The following is a 15,768-nucleotide window of genomic DNA, read 5'->3' as shown; positions in this document are numbered from 1 at the left end:
ATATTACCCCAGGAGTACATCCAGTATCCTGTAAGCACTTGAAGCAGGGCTCTGCCATCCATGCAGCACCCCCTGGCAGCACCGCCAGAACCCAACAAGGCTGAGCCAACAAACTCCAAGTCCCAGCATGCCCTGTGGGAATCCAGAGTGCTGTAGTAACCCAGATGGACTGCCATCTAACGATCCGGGGGATATAAAGCCCTGAGCATGCTGTCTCCCCGGCCCTTCCATTAAGAAGGCGTTCTGGCCGGGCAAGTACACCGGCTGTGCGCCACAAATGATTGAATTAGTCACAAACTCAGTAAAGGAGTGCGTAATGCTGACTTTTATACTGTTACGGTCATTAAGTCACGTGTCGCACACCCCTGGACGTCTAACCTAGCATCCATCTGGCGACCCTGAATTATAAACAAGCAACTGAGGTGCAACTAAATAACGCCATAGAAAGATAGATAGATACAGTGCATCCAGAAAGTATTCACAGCGCATCACGTTTTCCACATTATGTTACAGCCTTATTCCAAAATGGATTAAATTATTTTTTTTTCTCAGAATTCTACACACAACACCCCCTATTTAAACATGAAAAAGGTTTACTTGAGGTTTTTGTAAATTTATTAAAAATAAAAAAACTGAGAAATCCCATGTACATAAGTATTCACAGCCTTTGTCATGAAGCTCCAAATTGAGCTCAGGTGCATCCTGTTTCCTCTGATCATCCTTGAGATGTTTCTGCAGCTTCATTGGAGTCCACCTGTGGTCAATTCAGTTGACTGGACCTGATTTGGAAAGGCACACACCTGTCTATAGAAGGTCCCACCGTTGACAATTCATGTCAGATCACAAACCAAGCATGAAGTCAAAGGCATTGTCTGTAGACCTCCGAGACAGGATTGTCTCGAGGCACAAATCTGGGGAAGGTTACAGAAAAATTTCTGCTGTTTTGAAGGTCCCAATGAGCACAGTGGCCTCCATCATCCGTAAGTGGAGGAAGTTCGAAACCACCAGGACTCTTCCTAGAGCTGGCTGGCCATCTAATCTGAGCGATGGGGGGGAAGGGCCTTAGTCAGGGAGGTGACCAAGAACCCGATGGTCACTCTGTCAGAGCTCCAGAGGTCCTCTGTGGAGAGAGGAGAACCTTCCAGAATGACAACCATCTCTGCAGCAATCCACCAATCAGGCCTGTATGGTAGAGTGGCCAGACAGAAGCCACTCCTTAGTAAAAGGCACATGGCAGCCCGCCTGGAGTTTGACAAAAGGCACCTGAAGGACTCTCAGACCATGAGAAACAAAATTCTCTGGTCTGATGAGACAAAGATTGAACTCTTTGGTGTGAATGGCAGGTGTCATGTTTGGAGAACACCAGGCACCGCTCATCACCAGGCCAATACCATCCCTACAGTGAAGCATGGTGGTGGCAGCATCATGCTGTGGGGATGTTTTTCAGCGGCAGGAACTGGGAGACTAGTCAGGATAAAGGGAAAGATGACCGCAGCAATGTACATAGACATCCTGGATGAAAATCTGCTCCAGAGCGCTCTTGACCTCAGACTGGAGAGACGGTTCATCTTTCAGCAGTACAACGACCCTGAGCACACAGCCAAGATATCAAAGGAGTGACTTCAGGACAACTCTGTGAATGTCCTTGAGTGGCCCAGCCAGAGCCCAGACTTGAATCCGACTGAACATCTCTGGAGAGATCTTAAAATGGCTGTGCACCGACGCTTCCCATCCAACCTGATGGAGCTTGAGAGGTGCTGCAAAGAGGAATGGGCGAAACTGGCCAAGGATAGGTGTGCCAAGCTTGTGGCATCAGATTCAAAAAGACTTGAGGCTGGAATTGATGCCAAAGGTGCATCGACAAAGTATTGAGCAAAGGCTGTGAATACTTACAGTATGTACATGGGGTTTCTCAGTTTTTTATTTTTAATAAATTTGCAAAACCTCAAGTAAACTTTTTTCATGTTGTCATTCTGGGGTGTTGTGTGTAGAATTCTGAGGAAAAAAATGAATTTAATCCATTTTGGAATAAGGCTGTAACATAACAAAATGTGGAAAAAGTGATGCACTGTGAATACTTTCCGGATGCACTGTAGATAGATCTTTAGTTACTTTATTAATCCCAAGGAGAAATTCACATACTCCAGCGGCAGCATACTGATAAAAACAATATTAAATAAAGAGTGATAAAAATGCAGTGCAAGTTAAAAAATGTAAGGTGAAGAGTGCAAGGCAGGTATAAACGTTTGGGGGCAAGCAAAAATGTTCATGTTTTTGAGAGAAATTGAAACCTTTTATTATCAAGATACCATTAAATTGTTTAAAAAATATTGCCAAGCCATTACTAGTGTGTATAATGGTTAATACTGCTTGAAATGACTGATTTTTATTTATTTTTCTCGTATAATTTAAAAGAACCCATTTTCATCAGTCATTCCTCCACTTTTCTAATGGTTAACACCCTGAGCTTATCTTTAATTAGTCATGTTTGCATGCTTATTGGTTATTAATTCTAGATACTGTAGACAGATAGATAGATAGATAGATGGCAACCCCCCTGAGTTACAGCAGTGCCTTGGATTCCCACAGGGCATACTGGGAATTGGAGTTCTTCAAGTCAACCTTGTTAGGTTCCATGGGCGCTGTCAGGAGGTGCTGCAGGGACTGATGAGCCATTCTTCATGGGGCTTCTGGCTTAACTGGAAGTGCTTTCAGACCACATGTTTCGGAACACCGGAAGTACTCACGGGTGGTAAATAAAAGGAGCTGCCTGTCTCAGTACCGAGAGCCAGAGACAGGAGGAAGGTGAACGAAGTTTGTGAGGAGGAATAGAGGAGGCTGTGGCCAGTGACAGAAAAACAGAAGAGTGGCAGAGTGCTTTATTATTGCCTGGGTGATATGTATTGTGGCTGTGGTGGGAAACACTTGCCCTGGAAGAGTTTCCCATAATAAAAACTCTTTCTACTTGTATACTTGTGTCTGAGCCTATTTGTCTTGAGTGTTTAGGGAGCTGAAGCACCCTCTACTGGTCACAATAGATAGTGTGGTATATGGCCAGCCATTCATCCCGGCCAATACTCCCAGGCCGCAAGAACGGAGCCCTCCCTGTAGCATAGAGGTGCTCCGAATTCCAGCAGGGCATCATGGACATTGGAGTGTTTATTCACAGCCCTGCTGGTTACCATGGGGGCCACCAGAGGACGACACAGAGAGAACCAAGGACTATTTGCCATACAGCCCGGAAGTACTTCCCAGTCACGTGAACAGAGGAAATGACGTACTTCCGTGTTGAAGAAAAGGAGTTTTTATCTGACCCGGAAGTGTTACCAGTCACATGGATGGAGAAAGAGAGAGAAACACTTCCGGGTCAAGGACTTTAAAAAGGACTGTGGGAGATCCCAGGGTTGAGCTGAGTTGGGAGGAAGGGAACAACGCGTCTGGGAGTGGAGGATTGAGTGTTGATTATTGTTATTGTGTTTATGAATATAGTGGAGTGGAGGGTGCTTTGCGCACTGTACTGTCCTAATAAATTTAATATTTGGATTTTTTACTGATGTCTGATCTAGGGGTTCAAGGGGACAACAGCGCCCCTATCTGTCACAATAGATAGAGCTTTATTTGTCCCCAGAGGGGGCAGATTTACAGTAGATTTTTTACAGAAACTCTTTAAATAAATAAATACATAAATATCAGCCTGAAAAAAATCCAGAACAGATGATTGACATGAGACATGCACCTGTGCTAAGTTTCATAATCCAATTGCTCTAATTTTTGTATTTTCTATCCATCCATCCATCCATTATCCAACCCTCTGAATCCGAACACAGGGGTCTGCTGGAGCCAATCCCAGCCAACACAGGGCACAAGGCAGGAACCAATCCTGGGCAGGGTGCCAACCCACCGCAGGACACACACAAACACACCCACACACCAAGGCCAATTTAGAATCGCCAGTCCACCTAACCGGCATGTCTTTGGACTGTGGGAGGAAACCGGAGCGCCCGGAGGAAACCCACGCAGACACGGGGAGAACATGCAAACTCCACGCAGGGAGGACCCGGGAAGCGAACCCAGGTCTCCTAACTGCGAGGCAGCAAGCACTGCCACTGCACCACCGTGCCGCCCTTGTATTTTCTACATACATCTAATTTGTTCTTGCACTATTATCAGGTTATTTTAGTAATCCCATTTTTTGTTCTGTTTTTTGATAGTTGTCATCATGGGCTGTCCTCGAGCTACTTATGGTTGCTTTGCCCACTGCCAGTTATGTAACATATTATGTCATGCATGTGTCATCCCTATATAAGATGGTGGCACTCAGCTTCTGGCATACTTTCATTAGTGCTTGTGAACCCTAAAGGCATTTTGTGAATATTTCAGTGTCAGGAATATTTCTTTATTTTTCTTATGGTTTGTGTTGGGTCTTAGCCAAAGCCTTTCTCCTCCATTCATTTAATTTTTTACAGTTTTTCCTTCTGTCGTGTTTTGTATTGGTTTGCTTTGTCATTGTGCACTTCTATTGTCTTGTTACTGTTGTTGCTTTTGATCATTTCCTGATGAACATAGCTAATTATGGGATTTTATTTATTGTCCGGCTGTGGGGCGAGTCACATAATTTCCTAGTTAGACATTAAGAGAACACTGTGCTCTTGTAACATAAAGTCTCTTTGAATTTAAAATATCAAATACTGTAAGACCAGTTGTTTTCTTGCATTAAAACTGAGATGTTATCAGGTTTGTTATTGCTAGAATTTAGTGGAAGTCTGTGTGTTCATTCTTAACGAAATTTCTATCGACCACACAAGGCAGCAGCAATTTCAAGTAGGATGTGTAACAAGGCGCTATATAGGCACCCGACCCGACACAGACTGACAACGGGGGCACGTGAAAAATAAACAAAAAGATTTATTTCCTTTGTCTGTGGGTTAGGCCTTCCTCGTACCCACATACACAACACAGTCCCAGAAGCAGCACACAAAACAAAAAGCAAAGCACCAGCAAAACATCAAATCTTCCTTCGCCACCATTTCTCCCGTCAAGCGTTGTCCTCCTCCTCCACCCGACTCTGGCTCCCGGAGTGGTGCCTGCTGGCTTTTCTTATAGCCCACCCGGAAGTGCATCAGGTGATAATTGACCTAATTAAGGCTGCACTTCCCAGTGTGGCTGCGTGGGGCTGCGTGTGGCGGTTGGCCCGGACACAGACAGGTAGACACGTCCATTTCACCCAACACACGTTTATTCATCAGTCCACACTATATACAAAAGTGCCACACAAACCCCCAAAGTCCTGGCCACACAATGCCTTTCATCAGGCCGCCTCCTTGCCTCCTCTAGAAAGCTCAGTCCACTCCACTCCCGACTCTCGCCCCGAATGAAGGGAGGCAGCCCCTTTTATCCACACCCGGATGTGCTCCACGTGCTTCCCGGCAATCTCCTGCCGACACACCCCAGTGTGGCTTAAGTGCCGGCTGTATCCCCGGAAGCACTCCGGGTGTCCCTGCTTCTCTTCTCCCCCAGCACTTCCTGGTGTGGCGAAAGTGCTGAGGTCCAGGGCTCCAAAGGCATGGGGGCGCCCCCTGGCGGTGACCACCGGCCCCTACAGTGTGGAGCTTCAAAGCTCTGTACCTGTGGCCCCCAAAGGAACCAGGGCGGTTGTCCCCAGATGGTCTGGGGAAGGCCCAAGCCCTCCTCCGGTCCCCCTGGGCATCCTGGCCGGGTCGCCACCCCAGCCACCTCTGACACTGCGTTACCGCCCACACGGGCTTCGGAAGCTGTGCAGCTCCCCCTGGTGGTGGCCACGGAGCCCGACAGGGTTGAGCTCCAGTGTTCCACCATTGTGGCCCTGATGCAACCCAAGGGGGCTGGCATCAAGTGTTCCGGGAAACGTAGTGTGCATCCCATGGCTGCTCCCCCAGATCCAGTGTCAAAGGGGCGTCCCGGCGGAATCAGGAGATGAAACGTGATATTAATAGTGAGCCAACGTTAAAACTGGGAGCACAAGGTACAAATAAATAATGGCCGGAATGTGAGGCAAAAGTCATAAGTCAAGAGTCATGGCGAGAGAATCAAGTGCCAGAATATTTCACAAAGCCAAAATGCAAGACGTAAAGCCAAGTGGAAGGACAGAAAAAAAACTCATAGCCGGAAAGATCGTTAATATAATGACACTAGAGTTTCAAGGGCTGAGTTAGTCACAAACTCGGGCAGTAAAGGAGTGTGTAATGCTGACTTTCATACCGTCGCGGTCATCGGGTCAATTGCCTGGCAGCCCAGCATTAGGAACAAGCAACTGAGGTGCAAGAAAATGACTTCTTGGTAAGATGTATATTCAAAGGTTTGGGGGTAACCCAGAAATTTTCATGTTTTACGTTGTAATTGATATCTTTTAATTATCAAGATACCTTTAACCTCGTTAGCATTATGTCTTTTCTCAAAAAAAACATTTAAACAAGGTGTATTTTTTACTTGAAAAGTGACATTTTTATTCAGTCTCATCTTTCTACTGTAAAACATGCAAAATACTAAAAGTATTAAGCGAAACAAATAATAATAACGAATAATAACATGAACATGTGCGAGTGACGCAAGTGTCACTTTCGGACTGCCGAACTCACTTTCGGTTTCGCTGTCCATTTCGGTTTCACTACCAGCAGACGGATTCACTTTGTCATCACTGCTGATGAGAGGCGCCATTATGAAGCTAGGAGAAGGTGTGTCTGCACCGTTACCAGGGTAACACTCGGGCCTGATGCTTATGCAAGACACACCTATACCGTTGCCTGGGTAACACTCGGCACTAATGCTGTTGGCATGGTTACAGCCCAAATAAACCTGGGGTCTTACTTGAGACGTGCCTATATAGTTGCCCAAGTGACACTCAGGACTAGCGCTGCTGTTTTTTACAGATGGAGTGATGCTCGGGTGTAACGCTAAGAAGGTTAAATTATTTTAAAATATTGCCAAGATACTACTAGTGTGTATAATGGCTATTAGTGCTTGAAATGACTGATTTTTAAGTTATTATTAACATATGATTACATAGAACCCATTCTCAGCAGTCACTCCTGCACTGTTCTAACAGTAAACTCCCCAAGTCCTGTTCACATGCCTATTGGTTATTAGAGACACCTTTGTGATTTCATTAGCACCCCTGAAATCTGATCTCCTCTTTAGAAGGTCCTGACATTCTACATAATGGGATCAGAAATGAAGCGACTTTCTCAAGAAACATGTCAGTCTCCTGTTTACTTTACTATCCCAATTCATGGATAAACCTTGCATGCCTCTGTTCTAAAATCCAAATCATGTGGTGCTTCTGGTTACGACTTTGATCTTTGAAGCCTTCGTAACGCTTTGGCTTTGCAGCCCGTATCTCCCAGTTTTTGACTTCTTGCTGCGCCCCGACCTCGTCCCGTCTCCCGATTAGCCCAATTAAATATTCTCTGCTTACCTACAGTAAAACACTGAGGAGATGATTGACGTGAGGCTTGCACCTGTGCTACGTTTCATAACCCTCTAGCTCTAATTTTGTACCTCCTCTTGTATATCTAATTGTCTTTTTGCTATTCTAGATGGTTATTCAGTTGGCTGTCATCATTTTATGCCAGCCTGCATACAGTTTCAGCAGGTTTCACTCCTTCTTCTTCTTCTTCTTTCGGCTGCTCCCATTAGGGGTCGCCACAGTGGATCATCTTTTTCCATCTCTTCCTGTCCTCGTCATCTTGCTCTGTCACACCCATCACCTGCATGTCCTCTCTCAGCACATTCATAAACCTTCTCTTAGGCCTTCCTCTTTTCGTCTTCCCTGGCAGCTCTATCCTTAGTACCCTTTTCCCAATATACCCCTCATCTCTCCTCTGCACATGTCCAAACCAACACATTCTCACCTCTCTGACTTTGTCTCCCAAATGTCCAACTTGCGCTGACCCTCTAATGTCCTCATTTCTAATCCTATCAATCCACGTCACACCCGATGCAAATCTTAACATCTTTTACTCTGCTACCTCCAGTTCTGTCTCCGGTGCCACCTTCTCCAACCCATATAACACAGCTGGTCTCACTACCGTCCTGTAGACCTTCCCGTTCACTCTTGCCGATATCCATCTGTCACAAATCACTCCTGACACTCTTCTCCACCCACTCCACCCTGCCTGCACTCTCTTCTTCATCTCTCTTCCATAATCATCGATACCCTGTACTGCTGATTCCAAGTATTTAAACTCATCCACTTTCGCCAACTCTACTCCCTGCATCCTCACCATTCCACTGACCTCCCTCTCATTCACACATACAGTAATGGATTCAATCTTGGTGGTCCTACTGACCTTCCTTTCTTTCCTCTCTAGAGCACAAGCACGTTTCACTCCCTCTGCCCAAAGAGATCTCACTATGGTATGTTGTTCAATCATAGTGCAATCCTGCAGCGGAGCAGCCATGTTCATTTGGCCTTGGCTAAAGCTAGACTAACGGCCGAGTGCTGTTCTCTGAGTCTTCCAGCAACCCACAAGCCATTGTGAACATGAAATGTGTCAGCTTTTATCTGTTGTGGTTACTGTGGCATTTTCTAACTGCCTTCACTTTTTGATTTACCCTTTTGTTATACAGTTGTGAGCACATGACTGGATAACTGTGCATGTGGATCATGTGACACGAGTAACATGAGGTCTTTCAAAACATTTTGTTGTCAACATTGGATTTTGATTGTTGTTGTTATTTACATTCTGCATAAAACATGAGATTACATTTTTTGTTCAGCTTCAGGTGAATGACCTAATTTAAAGCATATGTGGTATGGCTGCTGCCCCGGCCAGTCATTGGATGGGAGACCTTCTAGGAAAGCTTGGGTTGTTGCTTTAAAGAGGTGTTGGTAGCGCCAGCAGGGGGCACTTGCCCTGTGGTCTGTGTGTGGATCCCAAAGCCACTAGTGTGGTGACAGGGACACTGAGCTGTAAAAACCAAGGTCCTGACTGTCTGTGGGCGTCTTTTGTAAAGAGCAGGTTGTATCCCAATGTCCAGGCTAAATTTCCCCCCATGGCCTGGTTATTCTGGCCCCCTAATCATCCCCTGTCTCTAATTGGTCATTTCTCTCTCTCACCACTTCACCACCTAACAGCTAATGTGCAGCATCCTGGCACAAAAATGTCTGCCATCGCATCATCCAGATGGAGGCTACATATTAGTAGGGGTTGAAGTGGCTCCTCACTCACTATGAAAAGCCCTTTGAGTAATGAGAAAGGTGCTATATAAATGAAAAGAATATTATTTATTTAATTTGGGTTTTTTTTCTGGTATCTATTATATATTACCATTCATATGTATCTATCTATCTGTCTATCTTATAGTGCCTTTCACTTCTATCTATCTATCTATTTATCTATCTATCTATCTATATATCCATCTATCTATTATATAATGCCTTTAATATCTATCTAGCTATGTAGCTATCTATTATATAGTGCCTTTCATATCTATCTATCTATCTCTCTATCTATCTATCTACTGTATTATATAGTGCCTTTCATATCTATCTATCTATCTACTGTATTATATAGTGCCTTTCATATCTGTCTATCTATCTACTGTATTATATAGTGCCTTTCATATCTATCTATCTATCTATCTATCTATCTATCTATCTAACTATCTATCTTATAGTGCCTTTCATATCTATCTATCTATCTATCTATCTATCTATCTATCTATCTATCTATCTGTTATATAGTGCCTTTCATATCTATCTATCTATTATATAGTGTCTTTCATATCTATCTATCTATCTATCTATCTATCTATTATATAATGCCTTTAATATCTATCTAGCTATCTATTATATAGTGCCTTTCATATCTATCTATCTATCTATCTATCTATCTATCTATCTATAATATAGTGCCTTTCATATCTATCTATCTATCTATCTATCTATCTATCTATCTATCTATCTATCTATCTATCATAAATGTTGGCATGAAGACAATTGCACTTTTTGTTATGTAAATGTTGGTTTCCATTGTTGAGTATCTCGGCTCGGTTTGCCCTCTATGGAGGTTTTTGCCCCCTCAAACTCCTTTAATGCAATTCAAATCACAGAACACAACGCACAGCTAAACACAAGCCGACGCTCGTGGCTCTGAGACGTTTTTCAGCAAATCTGTTGTTTTTTTCTCTTTAATTGAAGTCCAAATTCATTTGCACTTGCAGAACGGGAGTCATTGGGGTTTTTATGTATCCGCACGGTTCCTTTATGATTAGAACAGTAATTATGAAGATTACGTTGAAATTGAAATTGAAAACAAGTCTCAGGGGGCCAAGCGGTGACAGGCAGAGGTGGCCACATCTGTACCTTGCTAGACACCTCAGGTGTGTCCTCTTGTTTTTCTAGTAAAAACTGTTTTGTGTTGCGGCTGAAAAGGATTTAAGTGTGTGAAAATGACAGCCAAAGAGCCCTTTGTCAGAATGCTGTTCAGCAGCATTGAATCTGAATTTTAAGAATAAGTCCATTAAAGTGTGTAACACAAAATAGAAAGGATGTGCATTAGCTTTTGTCAGCTGCCATCTGTAGATATTGTGGGTGGTTTATAATGGAGTCGTTTCTTCGAGGCGCCTGGAGATCAGCCGACTGAACACACTCAAGCAGTTGTTTTTCTTTCAAAGCTTTAAATTGACTCTTCCCGCAGTGTCAGTATAACCTATGCAAATAGTTCCAGGAACACAGGAAAGTGAGAGTTTAGGTGGGCTCGGTAACATCGGAGAGCCATTCCTGACGTAGGCTGCGCCTTTCGTCCTTGTTTGTTTCCAACCAATGCGCTGCTCTCTCCCGCTCTGCCCGGGATGAATTTTGCATGCGCTTAGAAATATGGAAACCTTCTTTCAACCGAAGCGACCAATTAATTGCTTTAAAGTGCCACTTCAGGGGCAACACTGCTTTCTGCCTTCAGCGTTCCTCAACAGGGTGAAAAGCTTTCTTTTCGTGTGTAGAAGGGAATGCTCAAGACCATCTCGGATCGCCCACTTAAACACCTGCTCCCTGCTGTTTTGTTTCCTATCACAGATGGCAGAAAGGACATTTTAACAGAGTCAACTGAAATATATTTAGGCTTCTTCATAAATGGAGTTGGTTCTTAAAAAGTGGAAAATGCTTTTATGGACAAATTGGAGTAGGAGTTTGTATTTTTCTCATCAAAGCTTATGAATGTCTTTACTTGTTTTTTTGTCTGAGTTAGTGTTTGTATCTGATAAATTACTTTTATCTGTGGTTACGTTTTGAAGGTACCATCTGGTGTACCACACAGTAGTGACACGGTAAGGTGCCACCAAGCTGGCAAAGGAGTGCCAGGGCAGGAAGGCAGCACAAGTCATTCGAGATTAATATTTCTAAGGTCCACCTCAAAGCACAATGAGAGTCCACTATAAACCTCACTTACGCTAACAAGAAATGCCGCAAATGTTCTCTTTCCGTCGAGAAATATAAACTGTTCGAAAAAATGAAAGAACCGCTTTGAAAGCACCTCAGATCTCAATGGGCTCTCTCGACTGCTATGGACTGATATGGTGATGTGTTAGGAACGAGAGGATGGAAATGAAAATGATCAACCAACAGAGGGTCACCCCGAAAATCAAAGGGAAACAATGAGGCGGCAGGCAGCCAGGCAGGCGAGTCCATGTGGCCAAAATTTCACTGCAGCAACTCCAGATCGTACTCAGTAGTTTGAATGCCCCCCACCACCATGCCTGACAACGTCCTAATGATGGTGTCCTGAGGGATCTCCTCCCAGATCTGGACCAGGACGTCACTGAGCTCCTGGACAGTCTGAGGCGCCGAATGGACCGAAACATAATGTCCCACCCAGAGGTGTTCTATTGGATTGAGTTCAGGTGAGTGATCGTGGAGTGGGCCGGTCAATGGTATCAGTTCCTTCATCCTCTCGCCACATGAGGCCGGGCATTGTCGTGCACCAGCATAGGGTCTGACGATGGGTCCAAAGATTTCATCCTGATACCTAATGGCAGTCCTGCAGTTGTCTAGCCTGTGCGTCCCTCCATGGATATGCCTCCCCAGATATACCATCACTGACCCACCACCAAACTGGTCATGCTGAACAATGATACAGGCAGCACAATGTTCTCCACGGCTTGTCCAAACTCTTTCACGTCTGTCACATGTGCTCACAGTGAACCTTCTCTCATCTGTGAAAAGCACAGGGCACCTGCCGATTCTGGTATTCTATGGCAAATGCCAATTGAGCTCCATGGTGCCCACTAGAGGATGTCGGGCCCTCAGGCCACCCTCATGAAGTCTGTTTCTGATTGTTTGCTCAGAGACATTCACACCAGTGGCCGGCCTGCCTGCCTGCCTGCTGGAGGTCATTTTGTAGGCCCTGCCAGTGCTCATCCTGTTCCTCGTTGCCCAAAGGAGCAGATACCGGTGGTTCCAGCTGATGGGTTAAGCACCTTCTACGAGGAGCCCTGTCCAGCTCTCCTAGAGTAACAGCCTGTCTGTCTCCTGGAATCTCCTCCATGCCCTTGAGACTGTGCTGGGAGACACAGCAAACCTTCTGGCAATGCCACGTGGTACTAATGTGCCATCCTGGAGAAGTTTGACTACCTGTGCCAGCTCTGTAGGGTCCAGGTATGACCTCATGCTACCAGTAGTGACACTGACCGTAGCCAAATACAAAACGAGTGACAAAACAGATGAGGAGGGAAAAATGTCCAGCTGTTAACCCATTCATTACTGTTCTGGGGGTTGTCTCATTGTTGGCCCTCTAGTGCACCAAAGTAGCTGAAACTGATGAACAAGCCCCTCTGCTACTTCACTGACCAGATCAACAGCCCCCAAGTGTCACTGACTTGATGCTACACTCTCATTCAAAAGGGGTCCTTTCATTTTTTTGAGCAGTTTATATTTAGACAAGAGGAAGAAGTCCTGCAGCAATTAAAGTCAAAAGACTCCATTAGTGCATTTTAAATATAACAGAGAAAACTGCAAAAACCATTAAGCTCTTCATCATCCTAAAAATAAAAAGTTACACGGGGCACACAAGTGGGGTCTTTGCATTCAGTTTTGACAGTTTGGTGAAATGAAAGCAAATCTCAGGCTGACATCATTATGAAGCCAGAAGGACACAAGTGGTGCAGTTTAAGATCGATCGATAGATAGATAGATAGATATGAAAGGCACTATATGATAAATAGATAGATAGATATGAAAGGCACTATATAGATAGATAGATAGGAAAGGCACTTTATGATAGATAGATAGATAGATAGATAGATAGATAGATGGATAGAAGTGAAAGGCACTATAAGATAGATAGATAGATAGATAGATATGAAAGGCACAATATGATAGATAGATAAATAGATTGATAGATAGATAGATAGATAGTGCCTTTCATATCTATCTATCTTATAGTGCCTTTCATATCTATCTATCTATCTATCAATCTATCTATCTATCTATCTATCTATCTATCATAAAATGCCTTTCCTATCTATCTATCAGATAGATATGAAAGGCACTATAAGATAGATAGATAGGAAAGGCATTTTATGATAGATAGATAGATAGATAGATAGATATGAAAGGCACTATAAGATAGATAGATATGAAAGGCACTATATGATTGATAGATAGATAGATATGAAAGGCACAATATGATAGATAGATAGATATGAAAGGCACTATATGATAGATAGATAGATACATATGAAAGGCACTATATGATAGATAGATAGATGATTTATTTGTCCCAAATAAGAAATTTGGCTTTTTCCAGAATCGCAAGAAGTGTTACAACAAGCACGCTCCCTCAAACACACACACGAGAATTTTGAAAGAGAACAGCTGTCATTCTAACACAGGGTGTAATCGAGATGTCATCTTGAGGACATCAATTCTCAGCGTTGCTACCGGGCCATTACCGGTTTTCTTCAAAGCAGACGCAGAGTGCACGTTATATTTGCTCCTGCCACAGTAGGTCGTGAGCTGCCCTCCCGTTGAATTCGACGTCTGTCCTCTCTCGTCTGAGGGTTATGACGCCTGTCCACATGTTTGTTAGAAGACGCGTGTCATTTGTGATAAGATGCCCCGTTAACAGAGTGATGGTGTGACAGAACAAAGGGTGCTGAATTTCTGTAAAAGATGAATGGTTTCATTGTACAAAACACACGATTATAATTATTACTATTTAAGGAGAATTTGAAAGCATCAAATAAGCAAATTGAAAACACATCGTAAACCTCAAATGATTCACCATTGTTCAGCCTCGCTCATTCTCATTTGTGTCAAAGTGATTTTCACGTCTGTACTGTTCCTCTAAACAAGTGCATTAAAGGTCCCATCAGTTCTCCTCCGCTTAGCCGGCCCGCTTGTGTTTGTCCAGAGTGGAGTCTCTGATGAAGATCGGAGCACATTTTTGTGTTTTTAGTAATCAGTGCAGATTCGCTCCTGCTTTTTCTTACAACGGCATGGACGTCTAGAAGCCTGACGTTCGCTCCATAAGGCCCAGGGAGCCGGCTTCACGTCTCCGGATCTGCGGCGCTCCTCACGTATCTTAGTAATTCTTTTGCATTTTTTTTCATGCAGGTTGATAAAACAGGATGAAGATTAAGCTGAGAAGACGCCACGTGAAGAAAGAGAAAGCACTTAACCAACATCTGCTGTAAAGAATTCCAGCTGTGCGAATAAAACACAAGGCTGTGTCGTCATCAAGAGTAAATATTTGATGAGGTTACCACATTTGATGGTTGCTGATGTTTCATACGTCTGTTAGCATAACTTTTTAGGGAAGACTAAATACTACAGAGCTTTAGTTTTAACTTCCAGGAATATCAACATTTAGACTAGTTGCACCAAAATTGACAGACGCACATTTTTTTGTGTTTCAACGCTTTATCTGTACAATGCCGGAGTGGACTTGTAGGTTGAAGTATTTTAGGCCAGACATATCAAAAATACGAGGTCAGCACTGTAACATGTTTGAGAGTAACAACAAATGTCTGTGTTAAAAATGCTGAATTTGTCGGAAAGTGGCTTCCGCAATGTGAGTCGTCTTAATCATGTAATGGTACCGCATTAAAATATATCGTAGAGCAGTGGTGTCCAACTCCGGTCCTGGTGGGCCGCAGTGGCTGCAGGGTTTTCATTCTAACCCTTTTCCTAATCAGTGACCAGGTTTTACTGCTAATTAACTTCTTTCCCCTTCATTTTAATTGCCCCGTTTTTAAGGATTCAGTCCTCTGAGTTGATTCGCATCTTCATTAAATGGCAGCCAAACAGAAATGAGACGTGAAACGAGCCGACACATAACCAGCTAAACTGGGACGTCAAACTCCAGCCAATTTCACTCCAACCAGTTTCTTAATGAGAAGCTGATTCTTGCTGTCATTGAATATCCTTACTAGTTGCTGCTCTCGTTCTGCCCCAGCAGCCTGTTGATTTTCTGTTTTTTCTAAGACCACCATCAAGATGTTTTGGGTGACCTGAGCAGACCAAAACGACTGAGACCTTCACAGCTCTTTATTTTCATGTTAGCTGCTAATGTGGTGGCTCGTTTGGTGTCTCATTATTATTTGGCTGCTAATTAAGGAAAAAGAAACAACTAAGGGGTCCGAGTCACGCCAATTAAAATGAAGGCAAAATCAGTTCATCAGCAGCAAAAATGGCTCACTGATTAAGAAGATGGTTAGAATGAACAGCAGCAGCCCACCAGGACCAGAGCTGGACACCCCTGTCGTAGAGGATTCCTTTATATTGTCATTTTAAAC

General features: G+C 43.7%; 1 protein-coding gene across 2 annotated transcripts in view; it reads left to right on the top strand.

Moving 5' to 3' along the window:
* adgrd2 (adhesion G protein-coupled receptor D2) overlaps positions 1 to 15,174 on the top strand; it is a 452,918-nt gene extending 437,744 nt beyond the window's left edge. For both annotated transcript variants that reach the window (XM_039762694.1, XM_039762695.1), the window contains exon 25: positions 14,588 to 15,174. In XM_039762694.1, the coding sequence (XP_039618628.1) occupies positions 14,588 to 14,605 (18 nt within the window). In that variant the 3' untranslated portion in view covers positions 14,606 to 15,174. The remainder of the gene's footprint in view (positions 1 to 14,587) is intronic.
* The last annotated feature ends 594 nt before the right edge of the window (positions 15,175 to 15,768 follow it).

Source organism: Polypterus senegalus, chromosome 9 (genome assembly GCF_016835505.1).
Source record: "Polypterus senegalus isolate Bchr_013 chromosome 9, ASM1683550v1, whole genome shotgun sequence".
In the NCBI taxonomy this organism is placed as follows: domain Eukaryota; kingdom Metazoa; phylum Chordata; class Cladistia; order Polypteriformes; family Polypteridae; genus Polypterus; species Polypterus senegalus.
The sequence above is the reverse complement of the archived record's forward strand: the minus strand, read 5'-3'. Positions and strand labels throughout refer to the sequence as shown.